The sequence below is a fragment of the Pleurodeles waltl genome, chromosome 6, assembly GCF_031143425.1.
Source record: "Pleurodeles waltl isolate 20211129_DDA chromosome 6, aPleWal1.hap1.20221129, whole genome shotgun sequence".
Lineage (NCBI taxonomy): Eukaryota > Metazoa > Chordata > Amphibia > Caudata > Salamandridae > Pleurodeles > Pleurodeles waltl.
Window position 1 is genome coordinate 884,089,443 of NC_090445.1, and position 22,430 is coordinate 884,111,872.

The following is a 22,430-nucleotide window of genomic DNA, read 5'->3' on the forward strand; positions in this document are numbered from 1 at the left end:
TTGTAAAAAGGCAGGAGACACGGGAATTCTTGCAATAGATTGCTTTAGGAGGCAGTAGCCAGTCTAATATCTCTCTCCAGTGGATATCTGCTTGGGGTGCGATCCCCAAGCAGGAATCCACCAACCTGCATTAGGGCTCGTGCTTCCCCCACTAACATGGCAGATCACCCTTTTCAGCACTGCCGGGGGAGGGGGGGGGGGAAGACATCAGGGCTGTTATTCAGAATTCATATAGGAGGTGGGGGCTGCCATTATGGGCATGGTCATGCTCCCACCCAGCAAAACCATAATGAGTCCTTCTGCCCCCTGGAGGGTAGCTTGGGGTGCATTACCCCCAGTCACCCCCTCGCCCCAGGGCAGAGTTGCATAAATGCTCTTAGACACAAGAGAATGTTTTGTGTTTTTTTTGTGGTGGAGGCGGCTCACGGTGGGCACAGCCGTCCCCCACCCCAATACAAGAGACAGTCGTTCTGCTCTCACCAGCGGGCAGATGGAGGTAATACCTCCATATCTGCTCCCCTTCCACCTCTCCCCGGGTGATGTAGAAAGCCCACTAGACACCAGGGAATGTTTTTTTCTTCTTCTTTTCAAATATACTTGTGTCCCAAGGTAACTATAATTTGTGACCTCTCCATGCACTGCTAATTACCCCACAAATTACGGCACTCATGGCACCTTTGCTAATATCATTGATAATATCAGTGTAATATTGGCAGTAAAAAAAATTATGAAAAATCTACAAGGCAGGGGGGGCAAGTTGTAGTTACCTTTGGGTATGAGTTACAGTTACTTGCGATAACTAACTAGAACAGCTTAATTTTTATGGTTTTGTATGTTTAAAATGTGAGCCTAACTCTAACATCCCTGTAACCTTTTTTTTTTTTTTTTTTTTTAAGTGAATATATTTATATGTTCGATGGCATGTGTAGCTGCAGATACACATGCTGTGCACATCCGCCATCTGGTGTTGGGCTCAGAGTGTTACAAGTTGTTTTTCTTCAAAGAAGTCTTTTCGAGTCACGAGATCGAGGGACTCCTCCCATTTCGGCTCCATTGCGCATGGGCGTCGACTCCATCTTAGATTGATTTTTTTCCGCCATCGGGTTCGGACGTGTTCCTTTTCGCTCCGTGTTTCGGGTCGGAAAGTTAGTTAGAATCTCGGAAAAATCGTCGGCATTGTTTGCGTTCGGTATTGGGTTAGTTACAACAGATCGACACCGACTTTTGAAGAGCTCCGGTGGCCCTTTGGGGTTTTTTCGATTCCCCGTCGGGGCCTGGTCGGCCCGGCCACGTGTCTCTTCAAGGCTGATGGAACGGACCCCATTCCGCTTCTGCACAAAATGTCATAACAAGTATCCGTATACAGATCAGCATCTGGTCTGTAACTTGTGTCTGTCTCCAGAGCACAAGGAGGATACCTGTGAAGCCTGTCGAGCGTTTCGTTCGAGGAAGACATTAAGAGACCGAAGAGCGAGAAGACTGCAGATGGCGTCGGCGCCGACAGGACAAGGGCGTTTCGAGGAGGAAGAAGAAACCTTCTCCATCCAGGAATCGGACTCGGACGAGCTCTATCCCGAAGAAACGCCGAAAACCGTGAGTAAGACGTCGAAACATAAAACTCACGAGAAGACAACAAAAGCCCAGGGGACGCCACCGCCAACAGGCCATGGCTTAACCCGAAAAATAGGTGACCGATCATCGGCACCGAAAAAGGGCATGCTTGTGGCGAAGTCATCCGACTCCGGTCGAGATACCGCCACACAGCAATCTCTGGCCCGAGACAGCGGCTCCGAGCAGATTCGGCACAGACAGTGGCACCGAAATGGGTCGGCACCGAGACACCAAGACGCCGAAAATAAAGAAGGTTTCCTCGGAGCCCAAAAAGGCGACCGAAAAGGTTTCGATTCCGAAACATCCAGCCTCAGAACCGAAAACAGGTTCCTACACAGAGGAACAGGGATTATCCTCCCAGGTGCAAGGACATAAGTTCGGAGAGGAACTTGAATCAGTAGAGCCAGACTACACTCAAAGAAGGCTCCACATTCAAAAAGACACAGGGAAGATCAGCACTCTTCCCCCAATTAAGATGAAAAGAAGACTTGCCTTTCACGAAAAGGACAAGCAGCCACAGGCAAAGGTGGCAAGACAAACAACTCCACCACCATCTCCACCACCATCAATGCACACATCACCGGTAGCCACTCCACCACTGATGCAATCCCCGACTCATACTGCAATGAGTCAAGATGATCCTGACGCATGGGACCTTTATGATGCTCCTGTATCAGATAACAGCCCAGACTGTTACCCTGCGAGGCCGTCGCCACCTGAAGACAGTACATCCTACACGCAGGTGGTCTCCAGGGCAGCTGCTTTTCATAACGTCACCTTGCATTCAGAACCAATTGAGGATGACTTTTTGTTTAATACACTATCCTCCACTCATTGCCAGTACCAAAGCTTGCCTATGCTCCCGGGAATGCTAAAACATTCCAAACAAATATTTCAGGATCCTGTAAAAGGCAGAGCCATAACTCCAAGGGTGGAGAAGAAGTACAAGCCACCGCCAACAGACCCTGTTTATATTACGCAGCAATTAACACCAGACTCTGTGGTTGTCGGGGCAGCTCCCAAGAGAGCAAACTCTCATACCTCGGGAGACACACCACCTCCAGACAAGGAGAGTCGCAAATTCGATGCTGCGGGTAAAAGGGTTGCAGCACAAGCAGCAAACCAATGGCGCATTGCCAACTCACAAGCACTTTTGTCAAGATACGATAGAGCTCATTGGGACGAAATGCAGCATTTCATAGAACACTTACCCAAAGAGTTTCAGAAAAGGGCACAACAAGTGGTGGAGGAAGGACAAAGTATCTCAGATAATCAGATACGGTCAGCAATGGATGCAGCAGATACGGCTGCAAGGACAGTAAATACTGCAATAACGATAAGGAGACACGCATGGTTGCGTACGTCCGGATTCAAGCCGGAAATAGAACAAGCCGTGCTGAATATGCCCTTTAATGAACAGCAGTTGTTTGGGCCGGAAGTCGACACTGCTATTGAGAAACTCAAAAAAGATACTGATACGGCAAAAGCCATGGGCGCACTCTACTCCCCACAGAGCAGAGGCACATTTTGCAAAACACAATTTAGGGGAGGGTTTCGAGGTCAACCTACAGAGGCCACAACCTCACAAGCAAGGCCCACTTATCAAAGCCAATATCAGTGGGGAAGTTTTCGGGGGCAAAATAGAGGGGGACAATTCCAAAAGAATAGAGGGAAGTTCCAAAGCCCCAAAACTCCTCAAAACAAGCAGTGATTTCCAAGTCACACATCCCCAACACATAACACCTGTGGGGGGGAGACTAAGCAAATTTTACAAACATTGGGAGGAGATAACAACAGACACTTGGGTACTGGCAATTATCCAGAATGGTTATTGCATAGAATTTCTCAAATTCCCTCCAAACGTCCCACCGAAAAAACACAATATGTCAAAACAACATATAGATCTTCTAGGACTAGAAGTTCAGGCATTGCTACAGAAAGAAGCAATAGAATTAGTACCAAACCAACAGAAAGGAACAGGAGTTTACTCTCTGTACTTTCTCATACCCAAAAAAGACAAGAGTCTGAGACCTATATTAGATCTCAGAACATTAAATACATACATCAAATCAGATCACTTTCACATGGTGACATTACAGGACGTAATCCCACTGCTCAAACAACAAGACTACATGACAACACTAGACCTAAAGGATGCATATTTCCATATACCGATACATCCTTCACACAGAAAGTACTTAAGGTTTGTATTCCAAGGGGTACATTACCAATTCAAGGTGTTGCCATTCGGAATAACAACTGCGCCAAGAGTTTTTACAAAGTGCCTGGCAGTCGTAGCTGCACATATCAGAAGGCAGCAAATACATGTGTTCCCGTACCTAGACGATTGGTTAATCAAAACCAACACGCTAGAACGATGTTCACAACACACAAAGTATGTCATAGAAACCCTCCACAAACTAGGTTTCTCCATCAACTACACAAAGTCACACCTTCTGCTGTGTCAAACACAGCAATACTTAGGGGCAACAATCAACACAGCAAAAGGGATTGCCACTCCAAGTCCACAAAGGGTTCAGGCATTTCACAATGTAATACAGGCCATGTATCCAAAACAAAAAATACAAGTCAAAATGGTGATGAAACTCCTAGGCATGATGTCCTCATGCATAGCCATTTTCCCAAACGCAAGGTTGCACATGCGGCCCTTACAACAGTGCCTAGCATCACAATTGTCACAGGCACAGGGTCAACTTCTAGATCCGGTGTTGGTAGACCGCCAAACATACACCTCGCTTCAATGGTGGAACAGTATAAATTTAAACCAAGGGCGGCCTTTCCAAGACCCAGTGCCACAATATGTAATAACGACAGATGCCTCCATGATAGGGTAGGGAGCACACCTCAATCAACACAGCATCCAAGGACAATGGGACACTCAGCAAAAACAGTTTCATATAAATCACTTAGAACTATTGGCAGTATTTCTAGCGCTGAAAGCATTTCAACCCATAATAAGCCACAAACACATTCTTGTCAAAACAGACAACATGACAACGATGTATTATCTAAACAAACAGGGAGGGACACACTCAACACAGTTGTGTCTCCTGGCACAGAGAATATGGCATTGGGCGATTCACAACCACATTCGCCTAATAGCACAATTTATTCAAGGGATTCAGAATCAGTTAGCAGACCATCTCTCTCGGGATCACCAACAGATCCACGAATGGGAGATTCACCCCCAAATACTGAACACTTACTTCCAGAGTTGGGGAACACCACAAATAGATCTATTTGCAACAAAGGAAAACGCAAAATGCAGAAACTTCGCATCCAGGTACCCACAAGATCAGTCTCAGGGCAATGCGTTATGGATGAGTTGGTCAGGGATATTTGCTTACGCTTTTCCCCCTCTCCCACTCCTTCCATATCTGGTAAACAAGTTGAGTCAAAACAAACTCACTCATACTAATAGCACCGACATGGGCAAGGCAACCTTGGTACACAACACTACTAGACCTCTCAGTAGTGCCTCATGTCAAACTACCAAACAGACCAGATCTGTTAACGCAACACAAACAACAGATCAGACACCCAAATCCAGCATCGCTGAATCTAGCAATTTGGCTCCTGAAGTCCTAGAGTTCGGACACTTCGACCTTACACAGGAATGTATGGAGGTCATAAAACAAGCTAGGAAACCTACCACTAGACATTGCTATGCAAATAAGTGGAAAAGATTTGTTTATTACTGCCATAATAATCAAATTCAACCCTTACACGCATCTGCCAAAGACATCGTAAGATACTTACTACATTTGCAAAAGTCAAAGCTAGCTTTTTCTTCCATTAAGATACATCTTACCACAATTTCAGCTTACCTGCAAATTACGCACTCAACTTCACTATTTAGGATACCAGTCATAAAAGCGTTTATGGAAGGCCTAAAGAGAATTATACCACCAAGAACACCACCAGTTCCTTCATGGAACCTCAACATTGTCTTCACACGACTCATGGGTCCACCTTTTGAGCCCATGCACTCTTGTGAAATGCAATACTTAACATGGAAAGTTGCATTTTTAATTGCCATCACATCTTTAAGAAGAGTAAGTGAGATTCAAGCATTTACCATACAAGAACCATTTATTCAAATACACAAGCATAAAGTAGTTCTACGGACAAATCCTAAATTTTTACCAAAAGTCATATCACCGTTCCACTTGAATCAAACAGTAGAATTACCAGTGTTCTTCCCACAGCCAGATTCTGTAGCTGAAAGAGCACTACATACATTAGACATCAAAAGAGCGTTAATGTACTACATTGACAGAACAAAACTAATTCGAAAAACAAAACAATTATTTATTGCTTTCCAAAAACCTCATACAGGAAATCCAATTTCTAAACCAGGCATTGCTAGATGGATAGTTAAGTGCATTCAAACCTGTTATCTTAAAGCAAAAAGAGAACTGCCTATTACACCAAAGGCACACTCAACTAGAAAGAAAGGTGCTACCATGGCCTTTCTAGGAAATATTCCAATGACCGAAATACGTAAGGCAGCTACATGGTCTACGCCTCATACATTTACCAAACACTACTGTGTAGATGTGTTAACGGCACAACAAGCCACAGTAGGTCAAGCAGTACTACGAACATTGTTTCAAACAACTTCAACTCCTACAGGCTGAACCACCGCTTTTGGGGAGATAACTGCTTACTAGTCTATGCACAGCATGTGTATCTGCAGCTACACATGCCATCGAACGGAAAATGTCACTTACCCAGTGTACATCTGTTCGTGGCATTAGTCGCTGCAGATTCACATGCGCCCACCCGCCTCCCCGGGAGCCTGTAGCCGTTTAGAAGTTGATCTTGAACATTTGTAAATTTGTAAATATATTACTTTAAACTACATTATGTACATACGTATTCACTCCATTGCATGGGCAATATTACTAGCATACACAACTCCTACCTCACCCTCTGCGGGGAAAACAATCTAAGATGGAGTCGACGCCCATGCACAATGGAGCCGAAATGGGAGGAGTCCCTCGATCTCGTGACTCGAAAAGACTTCTTCGAAGAAAAACAACTTGTAACACTCTGAGCCCAACACCAGATGGCGGGATGTGCACAGCATGTGAATCTGCCGCGACTAGTGCCACGAACAGATGTGAACAAGGTCTGGTGAGACCGAAACGCGTCAGGGGATTCCTGTTTGTTTGTTTATGATCTCACTAATGTATTAAAAGTTAAGGTATTTTTGGCACAACGACAGAGTGCGGTTTTCTCTTGCTAAAACAGAAAGAGAATCTTGTTTTTTGAAAATATGGTTGTCCTGCCTCAAACCAGCACCACCGGAGAATTAAGTGCGCCGTAACACGCAGATCAGGACATCTTTTCTTATATATATATATATATATATATATATGTTCGATGGCATGTGTAGCTGCAGATACACATGCTGTGCATATGGATTCCGACATCTAATGTTGGGCTCTGAGTGTTACAAGTTGTTTTTCTTCTAAGAAGTCTTTTCAAGTCACAAGATCAAGTGACGACTCCTCTTCAGTTCCATTGAGCATGGGCATCGACTCCATTGTTAGATTGTTTTCTTTCCACCGTCTGGTTCGGACTTGTTTTCTCTCGCGCCGAGATTTCGATTTGGAAAACTTTGCAAAACTTTCTTTTTGTCAGTATTGTATTGATCGGGTTAATAATCTTCCATCGACACAGCAGTACCGTAGGAAACCACTTTGTTTGCCCTTCAGGGGTCGCGTGCCCAACTCTGGCCTATTCGGGCCGACCACATGGAGAGCCTCATGTATCGGACTCATTCCCATTCTGCCCTTGGTGCCACGCGAAGTACCCATACCCATACCCATACCCATACCCATACCCATACCCATACCCATACCCAGACCAGCATCTGGTTTGCACCCTCTGCCTTTCTCCAGACCATCGGGAGGAAAACTGCGAGGCCTGTCGATCCTTTCGATCCTTTCGATTGAAAAAGACTCTAAGAGACAGAAGAGCACGAAGGCTCCAAATAGCGTCAAAGACTGGAGAACATTTCGACGTAGAAGAACTGCAGACAGCGGTCTCAGTCCGAGGTTCGGAGTCTGAGCAGGAGTCTGAGGAAGACAGACCCGTCACAGCTGGCCAGCATGTGAGTATGTCTGCCCCTGCACCCTCACATAAGAAAAAACAGAAGGCCTTGGGTACGTCACTGTCGAAAGGCCATGGCTCGGCCCAAAAAAAGACTGTTGGTGACTGACCCTCCAGATCGGCACCGAGAAAGGCCACCCCTCCGAAAACCTCAGTCGACAAAAAGCTCAGTTTCAGACTCCAGTAAATAGCTATTTTCTGAGTCGAAAATAAGAAAACCTGTTTCAAAGCAGAGACCTTCGAACACAGACTTTCTAAAAGACTTAAAGAAAGCCATAAAACCTCTGAGGAGGAGTCCGAGATCGAACCAATATTTCAAATTATGGATGAGAGGCAGTCCAGGATCCACATCCATAAGGAAACACGGAGAATTATTACAGCACCTCCTTTAAAAACAGAGGAAGCTGGAATTACAGGAGGAATTGGACACTATGCAGCCCCCAGCTAAAGTGCCGAAACAGAAAGAGAAGCCAGCACCTCCTCATTCTTCTCCTCCTCATTCTTCTCCTCACCTACCTACCTCTCCTCAGACCAGCCCTACACCAATGCATTTACCAACTCATTCCTATGACTCACAACAGAACTCTGTGGATCCATGGGATCTTTATGACCCTGATCCCATCCCAAGCAACGATCCCGACAGCTACCCCTCTAAACCATTGCCACCTGAGGATACTACTGTAAATAACCAGGTCATAGCTAGGGCTGCAGCCTATCATGGGGTTACAATGCATACAGAACCTCTAGAAGAGGATTTTTTATACAACACATTATCCTCAACTTATTCTAGCTACCAATGCCTCCAGATGCTCCCAGGCATGGTAAATCACGCAAATCAAATGTTTAACGAGCCGGTAAAAGCACGCATTACAACACCTAGAATAGAAAAGAAGTACAAACCTGCACCTTCTGGCCCTGATTATATCACCCATCAGGTACCACCTGATTCCATTGTGGTTAGTGCTGCCAGGAAATGGGCAAATAGTCAGACCTCAGGAGATGCACCCCCTCCTGAGAAGGAAAGCAGGAAATTTGATGCTGTGGGGAAAAGGGTTGCGTCCCAAGCAGCAAACCAATGGAGAATAGCAAACTCATAAGCACCACTAGCTTGTTAGGATAGAGCCCATTGGGACAAGATGCAAAAACAGCATCTCCCCGAAGAACACCAAAAAAGGGCTCAACAGGTAGTGGAAGAAGGGCAAGCTATCACAAATAACCAAATAAGATTCGCCCTAGATACAGTAGATACTGCTGCAAGAAGTGTCAACACAGCAGTCACTATTCGTAGACATGCATGGCTCCGATCTTCTGGATTAAGGCCAGAAATACAACAGGCTGTGTTAAACATGCCCTTCGATAAAAACATCTTTTTGGGCCAGAGGTAGACACAGCAATAGAAAAGCTACGAAAAGACTCCGACACAGCTAAAGCAATGGGTGCACTCAGTTCCACACCATATAGAGTCATTTCGTAAACCTCAATTTCAAGATGGTTTCAGACCACAGCTCTCAGGGGCATCAACCTCACAAACAAAACCAACCTACCAAACAGAATACCAACGAGGTGGATTTAGGGGCACATATAGAGGACAATACTCCAGAAATAGAGGAAAATTCCAGACCTCTAAGCAGCCTGCAACACACCAAAAACAGTGACTTCCCTCACTCCCTTCCACTCCTCTCCTGTGGGGGGAAGACTACAGCAGTTCCACACACATTGGCAAAATATCACCACAGACAACTGGGTGCTATCAATTATCCGCAGTGGTTATTGCCTAGAATTGATAAACACTCCTCCAACTATTCCACCAAGGTTTCAGAAACTAACCACAGAACACACAATTCTGTTACAAGAAGAGGTCCAATCTCTACTACTCAAACAAGCAATAGAGTTAGTTCCACAGTCTCCGAAAGGAACAGGAGCTTATTCACTATACTTTCTCATTCCCAAAAAAGATGGCACCCTCAGACCAATATTAGACCTCAGGCCTCTCAATCTTTATATCCTGTCTGAACATTTTCACATGGTAACTTTACAGGATGTTATCCCAATGCTACGGAAATGAGATTTTATGACCGCTTTAGACCTCAAGGATGCATTTTTCCACATACCCATCCATCCTGCCCACAGAAAATATCTCTGGTTTGTCATTCAGGGAAAACACTACCAAATCAAAGTGTTACCCTTTGGAATAACAACAGCGCCAAGAGTATTCACAAAGTGCTTGGCAGTAGTGGCAGCTTACCTAAGAAGACAACATATACATGTCTTTCCATATCTAGACGATTGGCTAATAAAATCAAGCAGTCGTACACGATGTCAAAATCATGCACGTTCTGTAATACAAACCTTACACACACTAGGTTTCTCAATAAACTACCAAACATCACACCTCCAACCAGCACAACTACAACCGTATTTAGGTGCGATACTAAATACTCAACAAGTTCTAGCATATCCAAACACACAAAGGATACAAGCTTTCCAAAATCGAATTCCATAAATACAACTAAATCATCAATACACTGTAAGATTTGTCATGAAAATTCTAGGAATTATGGCATTCTGCATTGCGATTGTCCCACACACAAGATTAAACATGCGGCCCTTACAACAGTGCCTTGCACAACAATGGTCACAGGCACACGGTCAACTCCAAGATCTGGTGTTGATAGACCGCCAAACATATATGTCCCTTCAGTGGTGCAATTCTACTAATCTAATCAAGGGGCGGTCATTTCAAGACCTTGTGCCTCAGACCATAATTACAATAGACACATCAATGATTGGTGGGGAGCTCACCTAAACAATCACAACATGCAAGGACAATGGGATGTCAAACAGAAACAGCTACACATAAACCACTTGGAGTTATTAGCTGTCTTTCTAGCCCTCAAAGCTTTTCAACCTCTTCTCACACGGAAGAATGTTCTTATCAAAACAGACAACATGACAACCATGTATTATCTCAACAAACAGGGAGGGACACATTCATCCCAACTGTCCCTTCTAGCCCAAAAAAAATTGGAAATGGGCAATCCACAACCAAATTAATCTATTAGCACAGTACATCCCAGGGATAGACAATCAGTTGGCAGATATCCTCAGCAGAAATCACCTACAAACTCAAAAATGGGAGATTCATCCTCATGTACTTTCAAAAGTGGGGAACACCAAACATAGACCTGTTCGCAACAAGCAAAAACACAAAATGCCAACACTTTGCATCCAGACACCCACATCCCCTATCCACGGGCAATACTCTATGGATCAATTGGCCAGGGATATTTGCGTACCCTTTTCCCCCTCTCCCACTCCTTCCGTTTCTAGTCAACAAGTTGCGTCAAACTTCACTCCACATGATACTCATAGCACCAACATGGGTACGTCAGTCGTGGTACACAACATTACTAGATCTATCTGTAGTACCACACTCCAAACTCCCATGCAGACCAGATCTGTTGACACAAAACAGAGGGCAAATCAGATATCCAAATCCCAAAGCTCTCAACCTAGCAATGTGGCTCCTGAGGTCATAGAGTTTGGATATTTACAACTCCCAACAAAATGTTCGGAAGTTATTAAACAAGCAAGAAAACCCACTACTAGACAGTGCTATGCTAACAAATGGAAAAGCTTTGTATATTGCTGTCAATCTAAAAATATAGACCCTCTTACAGCATCAATACAAGATATTGTATGCTATTTACTTCATTTACCAAAATCAAATTTAGCATTGTCTTCAATAAAAATACATCTTACTGCAATTTCTGCATATTTACAAAATATACAACATAGCTCTTTATTTGGAGTTCCTGTCATCAAACGCATCATTCCACACAGAACACTACCATTTCCATCTTGGGATCTAAATATAGTGCTTACAAGACTTATGGGTCCACCATTTGAGCTAATGCACTTGCGTCAAATTAAATTTCTAACATGGAAAGTTGCCTTCCTAGTGGCAATTACTTTAAGAAGAGTACGTGAAATCCAAGCCTTTACTCTTGAACCTTTCTTCCAAGTACAGAAACATAAAGTTGTACTAAGAACAAATCCAATGTTTCTACCAAAAGTTGTATCCCCATTTCATATTAATCAAACAGTGGAACTGCCTGTCTTCTTTCCACAGCCAGATTCTGTGGCAGAAAGAGCTCTACATACATTGGACATCAAAAGAGCTTTAATGTACTATATAGACAGAACTAAACCATTTAGAAAGACTAATCAACTCTTTGTAGCTTTCCAACAACCACAGACAGGCAATCCTATATCAAAACAAGATTTAGCAAGATGGATTGTAAGGTGCATCCAAACATGCTATATCAAAGCAAAAAGACAGCTTTGAATTACTCCCAAAGCACATTCTACGCAAAAGAAAGGTGCAACAATGGCTTTTTTAGGGAGTATACCAATGGCTGAAATATGTAAGGCAGCTACATGGTCAACACCACATACATTCACTCTACACTAATGTGTAGACATATCACAACAAGCCACAGTAGGTCAAGCTGTTCTAAAAACATTATTTCAAACAACTTCAACTCCTATAGGCTAGCCACCACTATTTTTTGGGAGGACAAACTGCATTGTAGTCTATGCACAGCATGTGTATCTGCAGCTACACGTCATCGAACGGAAAACGTCACTTACCCAGTGTATATCTGTTCGTGGCATGTTCTGCTGCGGATTCACATGCACGCTCCCTCCTCCCCGGAAGCCTGTAGTTGTTTAAGTTAACACATTTGTATATACATTTACACTTGCATGGGCATCTCTTACTTTATACCTATATATACTCTATCACTCCTTCCTTTACCCTGTGCGGGAAAACAGTCTAACAATGGAGTCAATGCCCATGCGCAATGGAACCGAAGAGGAGGAGTCACTCGATCCCGTGACTCGAAAAGACTTCTTCGAAGAAAAACAACTTGTAACACTCCGAGCCCAACACTAGATGTCGGAATTCATATGCACAGCATGTGAATCTGCAGCAGAACATGCCACAAACAGATGTACACTGGTAAGTGACATTTTCCATATATATATGTGTGTTCAATGGCATGTGTAGCTGCAGATACACATGCTGTGCACTGTTCCTGCCATCTAGTGTTGGGCTCAGAGTGTTACAAGTTGTTTTTCTTCGAAGAAGTCTTTTCGAGTCACAGGACCGAGTAACTCCTCCCTTTCGGCTCCATTGCGCATGGGTGTCGACTCCATCTTAAATTGTTTTCTTTCCGCCATCGGGTTCAGACGTGTTCCTCTTCGCTCCGTAATTCGAATCGGGAAAACTTAGAAAAACATCGAAAACCGTCGGTATTGTTTGCGTTCAGGACCGGTTTAGTATAGATACATCGGCACCGACGACACAACCGCTTTGTCGGGGCTTCTGCACTCAACCGAAGCCTGGTTGGCTTGACCACACCCGTCGTCGAAGACTCATTGACCGGACCCCCTTCCGTTTCTGTCCGACGTGTCACGCCAAGTATCCTTATACAGACTAGCATCAGGTCTGTAATCTGTGTTTGTCGCCAGAACACAGAGAGGATACTTGTGAGGCCTGCAAAGCTTTTCGATCCAAGAAGACCTTAAAAGATCGACGTCGAGGAGGAAGAAATGACCATTTCGATCCAAGGTTCGGAATCTGATGACTCCGACGGAGACCGGCCACCGACGGCGGCACAAAAAGTGAGTACACCTGCCCCGACCCAGCCCCAAAGTCAAGTAAAGAAACAGAAGGCCTCGGGGACGCCACTGCCGGAAGGCCATGCCGTGACCCACAAGAAAAGCGGTGACCAAATACCATCTTCGGCACCGAAAAGAGTCGACATCGATTGGTCGAATCAAACAAGCCTCGAAAGAGCCTCTCGGAGCCGAGACCGACCGTATCCATGGGGGTTTCGGTACCGAAAAAACCGGCTTCGGAGCCGAAAAAGACTTCCTATACGGAAGAACATGGGCTCTATCAACAACTCAAGGAGAGAGACCGGTTTGAGCGGGAACTGGATTTGGAAGAGCTTGACCAGACTCAACCAAGGCTACAAATCCAAAAGTACACAGGGAAAATTCAAACCATCCCTCCGCTCAAGTTTAAAAGAAAATTGGCTTTTTATGAGACTGAAACTGAGCAACCAAAAGCCAAAGTGGTTAGTGAAAGGTCACCACTCCCACATTTTTCACCACATACGTCCCCAACTCACTCGCCACAACGGACAAGGTCACCAGTTGGCACACCAATGGCACAGTCACCCACACATACTGGGATGACGCAGGATGATGCAGACCCCCTGGGATCTATACGACCCACCAGTTTCGGACAACAGTCCTGAGTGTTATCCTTCAAAGCCTTCACCTCCAGAGGATAGCACATCTTACACACAAGTACTGGCCTGAGCAGCGACATTTCATAATGTCACTATGCACTTAGAACCAGTGGAGGATGACTTTCTTTTTAACACACTGGCATCCACGCATGCTTTGTATCAAAGCCTGCCAATGTTACCGGGCATGCTTAAGCATGCACAACAGGTCTTTCAGGAACCGGTGAAAGGAAGGGCCATTACACCAAGGGTCGAGAAAAAATACAAACCTCCCCCGTTAGACCCTGTGTTTATTACACAACAGTTGTAGCGGGGGCTGCAAGAAAGCGAGCAAATTCTCAATCGTCAGGGGATGCGTCACCCCCTGATAAAGAAAGCCCTAAGTGTCGATGCAGCGGGAAAAAGAGTGGCATCGCAAGTGGCCAACCAGTGGCGTATCGCCAATTCACAAGCCCTTCTCGCCTGTTACGACAGAGCACATTGGGACGAGATGCAGGCTATTATCCAACATTTACCAAAGGAACATCAGAAGCGTGCTCAACAGGTGGTGGAGGAGGGACAGGCCATCTCCAACAACCAGATCGGCTCTGCACTGGACTCTGCTGATACAGCAGCACGCACTGTGAATACAGCAGTTACCATCAGGAGGCATGCATGGCTACGAAGTTCTGGTTTTAAGCCAGAAATACAGCAGGCGGTATTAAATATGCAGTTCAACCAACACCAACTATTTGGGCCGGAGGTGGGCACCGCAATATAGAAAATGAAGAAGGACACAGACACGGCCAAAGCCATGGGCGCGCTCTATTCTTCCCTTATAGGGGAACATTTAGGAAGTTTAGGGGAGGGTTTAGACACCAACCCTCAGAGCCATCCACCTCCCAAACAAAACCCACTTACCATTCTCAGTACCAGAGAAGGGGGTTTTGTGGTTCCTACAGGGGGCAGTACCCAAGAGCAAGCAGCCTGCCAAGCAGACACCCAGTAACAAACAGTGACTTCAATGTCACACTCCCCCAACACACATCACCAGTGGGGGGGTTTAACAAAATACCACAACAGTTGGTCAGACATTACCACGGACACATGGGTTCTATCAGTTATCCAACATGGTTACTGCATAGAGTTCACACAAATCCCTCCAGATGTTCCCCCATGTATGCACAAACTGTCGACACAACATCTAGACCTACTACAAATAGAGGTGAGAGGTGCAAGCACTACTAGCAAAACAAGCCATAGAACTAGTACCCCATCATCAAAAAGGAACGGGGGTTTACTCCCTATATTTCCTTATTCCCAAAAAAGACAAAACGTTAAGGCCAATTCGAGATCTCAGAACGTTAAATCTCTTAATCAGATCAGATCATTTCCACATGGTCACACTACAGGACCCAGTTCCCTTACTAAAACAGGGAGAATACATGGCAACACTGGATCTATGATAATGATGTGTATTTTCACATACCCATTCATCCATCTCACAGGCAGTACCTCACATTTGTAATACAGGGCAACCATTACCAATTCAAAGTATTGCCCTTCGGGATAACAACAGCACCCAGAGTATTCACAAAATGCCTAGCTGTAGTAGCAGCTCGTATAAGGAGACATCACATGCACATATTCCCGTATCTAGACGATTGGCTAATAAAGGCCAACACTCAACACTGGTGTCAAAGTCACACACAGTATGTAATAGATACTCTACACAAACTAGGGTTTTCTATAAATTACCAAAAATCTCACTTGCAACCATCTCAAATACAATACTTGGGAGCCACATTCAACACGCAAAAAGCAATTGCCACTCCAAGTCCACAAAGAGTTCAATCGTTTCAAAACATAAGGTCAAGCATGCCACCAAACCAACAATACACAGTCAGGTTTGTAATGAAACTACTAGGCATGATGTCCTCATGCATCGCTATTGTCCCAAACGCACGGCTACACATGCGCCCCTTACAACAGTGCCTAGCAAAACAATGGACGCAGGCACAGGGTCAACTTCAAAATCTAGTGTTGATAGACCGCCAAACACACTCTTCGCTTCAATGGTGGAACCCTGTAAATTTAAACAAAGGGCAGCCATTTCAAGACCCAGTGCCTCATGCCATTATCACAACAGACGCTTCCATGATTGGGTGGGGAGCACACCTCAACAATCACAGTATACAAGGTCAATGGGACAGTCAACAAAAACAACTTCACATAAATCTCTTAGAACTACTAGCAGTCTTTCTAGCACTAAAAGCCTTTTTTAACCCCTTCTAGTCCACAAACACATTCTTGTCAAAACAGACAATATGACAACAATGTACTATTTAAACAAACAAGGGGGGGGACACTTGTCACAACTGTGTCTCCTAGCACAAAAAATTTGGCATTGGGCAATTCACAACACCATTCGCCTGATACCACAATATATACCAGGCATTCACAATCAGTTAGCGGACAATCTCAGTCGAGATCACCAGCAAACTCACGAGTGGGAAATACATCCCCAGATTCTACAAGATTACTTCTACTGCTGGGGGACACCAGACCTAGATCTGTTTGCAACAAAACACAAAATGCCAAAACTTCGCATCCAGGTACCCACACCCTCAGTACAAGGGTAATGCTCTATGGATCAGTTGGTCAGGGATATTTGCTTATGCTTTTCCCCCTCTCCTGTTCATTCCTTTCCTAGTCCACAAACTGAGTCAAAACAAACTCAAACTAATACTCATAGCGCCAACGTGGGCTCGCAAACCGTGGTACACCACACTGTTGGACTTCTCAGTAGTACCTCACATCAAACTCCGAAACAGACCAGATCTGTTAACACAACACAAACAGATCAGACACCCCAATCCAGCATCGCTAAACCTAGCAATCTGGCTCCTGAAGTCTTAGAATTTGGTTATCTAAACCTTTCAAATGAGTGTATGGAAGTCATTAAACAGGCAAGGAAACCGACAACATAGGCATTGTTATGCTAATAAACGGAAAAAGTTTGTTTTCTACTGCCAAGCAAATCAAATCACGCCGTTGGAGGCCTCTATACAAAACATTGTGAGTTACTTACTACACTTACAAAAAGCTAATCTCGCTTTTTCTTCCATCAAAATTCATCTCACTGCAATCACTGCTTACCTGCACATTAAACCTACAAAGTCACTTTTTAGAATACCAGTTATTAAAGCCTTTATGGAAGGACTAAAAAGGATCATACCTGCAAGAACCCCACCAGTTCCCTCGTGGAATCTTAATATTGTACTTACACGACTCATGGGTCCACCGTTTGAACCCATGCATTCTTGTCAAATCCAATTGTTAACTTGGAAGGTAGCTTTTCTAATAGCCATCACTTCACTCCGAAGAGTTAGCGAAATACAGGCGTTTACTATCGAAGAACCCTTTATACAAATACACAAACAAAGTAGTTCTCCGTACAAATCCGACATTTTTACCAAAAGTCATATCACTGTTTCATCTAAACCAAACAGTTGAGCTCCCAGTCTTCTTCCCACAACCAGACTCGGTAGCAGAAAGAGCACTGCATACATTGAACATAAAGAGAGCGCTAATGTATTACATAGACAGAACAAAAGCATTTCGTAAAACTAAACAATTGTTTGTTGCTTTCCAAAAACCCCATGCTGGTAACCCTATATCCAAACAGGGCATAGCCAGATGGATAGTCAAATGTATTCAGACCTGTTACCTCAAAGCTAAAAGAGAATTACCCATTACACCAAAGGCACACTCCACTAGAAAGAAAGGAGCAACAATGGCCTTTCTAGGTAATATACCAATGACCGAGATTTGTAAAGCAGCCACTTGGTCTACACCTCATACCTTTACTAAACATTACTGTGTAGATGTGTTAGCAACACAACAAGCCAAAGTAGGACAGGCTGTATTAAGAACGTTATTTCAAACAACTTCAACTCCTACAGGCTGACCACCGCTTTCGGGAGGATTACTGATTTGTAGTCTATGCACAGCATGTGTATCTGCAGCTACACATGCCATCGAACGGAAAATGTCACTTACCCAGTGTACATCTGTTCGTGGCATGTTGTGCTGCAGATTCACATGCGCCCACCCGCCTCCACGGGAGCCTGTAGCCGTTTTAGTTGCATTTAAATTGTATATATGTAAATAAATATTCCTTTACCACACTATGTACATACATATCTACTCCATTGCATGGACATCTTTAGTATCCTCATTCTACCACTCCTACCTCACCCTATGCGGGGAAAACAATCTAAGATGGAGTCGACGCCCATGCGCAATGGAGCCGAAAGGGAGGAGTCACTCGATCCTGTGACTCGAAAAGACTTCTTGGAAGAAAAACAACTTGTAACACTCTGAGCCCAACACTAGATGGCAGGAACAGTGCACAGCATGTGAATCTGCAGCACAACATGCCACGAACAGATGTACACTGGGTAAGTGACATTTTCCATATATATCTCAAAAGCAATGCTGGAGTTAATAGGAGGGGTCTAATTATATAGGGTGGGGAAAGAGAATGATTTTAAATAAGTTATAAATGCAGCAAATTGATATTGTTTATTGTTAGTCTTGTGCACCCTTCAGTAATGGGGTGCCACCAGTTGGCTCTGAACTGTTATTTGCAAACTAACATGACCTCTTAAGTCAACATCTGACATGTTGAGCTGACTTCTGTGAGAAGGCCATCTCCAAATACACACTGCTCTTGTTTCCGTTCTGAAGTTATAAACTTGTAATTTCTTTATGTCACAGATTTTATAGATTTGTATGTTTTTGTTTTTTGTTTTGTTTCAGGAGGAGGCAGCAAAGGCCTTGCTGGCAGAATTTAATCTGGGCTGTGACTTGCAGCACACAGGCCATGTTTACAGAGTTTATGTCACAACGTTTTTGGGATTTGGTGGTAACTTTGCACGACAGCGCTATGAAGACATGGTATACAACAAAACTGTCACCAAAAATAGGTAATGTTTTTACTAACTGGCTTCAAGGTGCCTTTTGGCAAGAAAAATGCATGCACCCCCTTACTTACGCAAGTTAGGTAACAAGTGATTTACAAACATACAGAAACGCGTGGTGATGGCTTGAGTCTATTGCCACGTTGGAACATAATCCAGACCTCAGACCCAGATAACCTGCTAGCAGGTAAAAGGCTTGTCTGGCTAATGCTGTTTTAGGCATTCTATAAATAGTAAATAGATTATATTCTCAGAAATGGGAATGGAGTGGTCCCAGGTAGGGGTTCTAGCGTCATGATGGGCAGGTACCTAAGTTTATTGCGTTCATCCCTTGACTGGCATATGGTAATAAGAGACATTTCCGAAGGGGCAGAGGTGGGTGAAAGTAGGATTTGATAAGCAAGTCAAGCACCTACCTCAAGGTCTTTTGTGAATGTGCATAGTACGCTGAGTTTCATCTTTAATCCACGGAAGTCCAGAGTAAGTATTTTACTGTTCTTCACAGAGTGACATAATGAGGCAAGCTTGTTTTGCACTCAATGTAGCTTTGAGTGAGTTCTTCTGGATGGCTCAATTAATTTATTACAGTAATCCACCCTCACCTTGACAAGTGTCCTGATCATTGTTTTGTATGGGACTACCTTTTAGGATATATAGTGAAATGGGTATGTCTTCCCTAATGCCCAGATGTGAAGCAAATGGCGTTTTCACTTCTAGGATCAGGAGCCAGATATTTACCCTAAAATTAGTTCAGGTATCATTGTTACCCAACTCCAGAATCTTTGTTTATATCTAGTACAGTAAAGGAGTGTACCTATACTGAGATGTGTAAGTGATAAATCTATCAATAGTGTCTATGTAGGATTGCAGGTGGTGATGTTGGGACATTGTGCTAGGGTCACGTATATTAAACATTAAGTAGACCTAGAATCTGAGTCACTTTTAATCTACAATTAACTCTTTTCCTGGCAAAAGGTCCTCTTCAGACACACTCATATCATCTATTATTAGTCTTGGATGTTGCAACTTGTGTTTTTTTTTTTTTTTAAGTAGTAGTTTTGGTTTTGAGGTGCTGAACTTCTCAATGTTCTTGGACACCATTTTAGATTTGTTTTAAGATTACTTTTTTCCAATATCTGGTTCAGACACCTGATGCTTTACTGCATGATGTATCTCCAGGCCACTACAGTGCCTCCATACTGCTGTGGTTGACAAAGACATCAAAGGGCCTGTTCCAGCCAAGAAAGGGCGAGCCCATTTGATATTGCAGATGACCATCAGGAGAGGAGATCTGTCATCGTGTGACTCTGAAGATAATTAGTCTTCAGCGGCTCCACCGAAACCTGCACCCAGTGCTAGGGCACCTTAGGGTTCGAGTGCAGACACAGGACCAACAACCACACCATCAGCCTCAAAAAGAAAACTGTCACAGACAAGAGGATCTTCACTCCAGGAAACAACCTCCAAAGGAGCATATTCCATCCCTGTGAAACAGCATGCTGCAGCAACACCATCCACACCACAAACGATTACATTCTATTGATAATAACTCAGAGCAGGGTGTAACTACAGACTCATTACCAATTCACTCAACACAATAATTCCTTGCATGATTACAGAGCAGATCTGTGGGAAGGCTCTTTGTTACAACCACTCCAAGTGAGACCTTCACCACCACACAGTATGTGTATCACATTGTTCTAATTAGGGCCACAGACTATCCTAAGGTTCCAATACAAGACGGTGAGAGTAGGAAAGTGACTTCTTTAAAAAAACTGTTTCAAAGAGAAACCATAGTAACCAGTTTATACCACTGATAAAGGCAATGTAAAATGTTCCACAAAAAATCTAAAACTTGGTGAAATCCAGGATAGTAACACACAGAATAATTCAAACATGCACCACAAGATCCAGTTTGGCCCTCAAGTTAATCAATTGCTTGAGAAAATAAACAAAGATATGGCCACTCACAAACCATGGGTGGTTTGCAGCACCAAAAGCAGACATTAGTGCTTTTTTTTTTTTTTAGAAATCATTTTATTAGTTTTCCATAGGTAAAATACAAACAAGCATGTGGCAGCATTATGCAGAAGGTAAAATCAGTGAAGCATTTCTATATCTGTGGAAGATCAGTATTACACTCAAACATTGTATTACATCCAGTTAAGCTTGTGTACGTTGTCTCCATACATATATTCAACCTCAGTATTTCTCATTCTACTACAAATCCTCTAGTTTTTCCATAGTGACCAGACCTTTTTTCCATTTTTAGGGCACGCCCTACTTTGTCAACAAGATATAGACTGGTGCATGGCTGCTGAATGAACGATATACCACGGACTCTATTGCAGCGGTTTAATCCCCCCCCCCCCCCCCCCCCCCCCCCCAATTGCTGGCTTTGTTTGTCTTAGTCACTGCCAGGCCCAAGGATAACCATAGTTTGCAGTACCGCAAAGGCAGTTCTTCTCGTCAAACGCCTAGCACACAACCTTTAGCTGTGACCGGGATGGTGAATCCTGTTTCTTCCTTCATTAAGTCCCCCATGGTTGTCCAGTCGTGCTGTATTTGGGGACAGCACCAAATCACATTTAGGAAGGTACCACCCTCCCCACATCCACCTTAAACAATCTGTGTTAGGGCATCTTCCGATGGCATTAAGAGCAGTCTGGGAACAGTAAGAGCGATGTAACAGGTGTAATTGTACCAGTCTGAAACTGGCTTTGATGGCTATGCCTCCTGCCATTCCCCCTTTTCAAATTCTGCAACCTCTACCTCCCATGTATCCTTTAGAGTCTGTAGAGTGTCAAGGGCGTTATTGATCATTTTTTGTTTGAGGGAGATAGCTTTGACACTGAGTTTTTCTGTGACGATACGATCTTCTAACCATGTGAACTCCTCCAGAATGGTGCCTTTCTGTATATGGGCGGCTAGGGTGTGTGTTAGTTGAATGTATTTATAGCATTGCATTTGCTCTAGCTGGAAATGATCAGCCATATCTACCATGGTTTTGGGTGTGTCCCCCTGCCATATGTCTCCTATATCAGTAATGTCTATTAACTTCAATTTTTCAAAACCTTGCAAGCTGCCCACCTTTGACAGCAGGTCGCTGGACTAGAGAGGAGTAATTTCAGTCAGTTGGTTGTTCAACCTAAGAAGGTAGTCTCTTCTCTCCTTATAGATACTACCGTCTTGGTATGTGTGAGAAGTGGCTAGTTTGGCTTTATAGAGTGGGCCCATGTAACCTTCTTTGCCCATGCTAGTCTGTCGATCCTCACAGCTGGTTCCTCGTGCGGGACGAATACGCAATTACTGTCATTTGTGAAGCCTAGTAGTACTTTTGTATATTGGGAAGCCCTATGTCTCCATCGTATACCTTGTGGTTAATTTCTGGGGT

The 22,430-nt window shown here is 43.9% G+C and overlaps 1 protein-coding gene across 1 annotated transcript in view; it reads left to right on the plus strand.

Annotated features, from left to right (window-relative positions):
• Nucleotides 1-22,430, plus strand: part of ENTPD7 (ectonucleoside triphosphate diphosphohydrolase 7) — a 244,708-nt gene that overhangs the window by 138,179 nt on the left and 84,099 nt on the right. Inside the window, exon 9 of the mRNA XM_069239671.1 lies at nucleotides 18,876-19,042. Within this exon, the coding sequence (XP_069095772.1) occupies nucleotides 18,876-19,042 (167 nt within the window). The remainder of the gene's footprint in view (nucleotides 1-18,875; nucleotides 19,043-22,430) is intronic.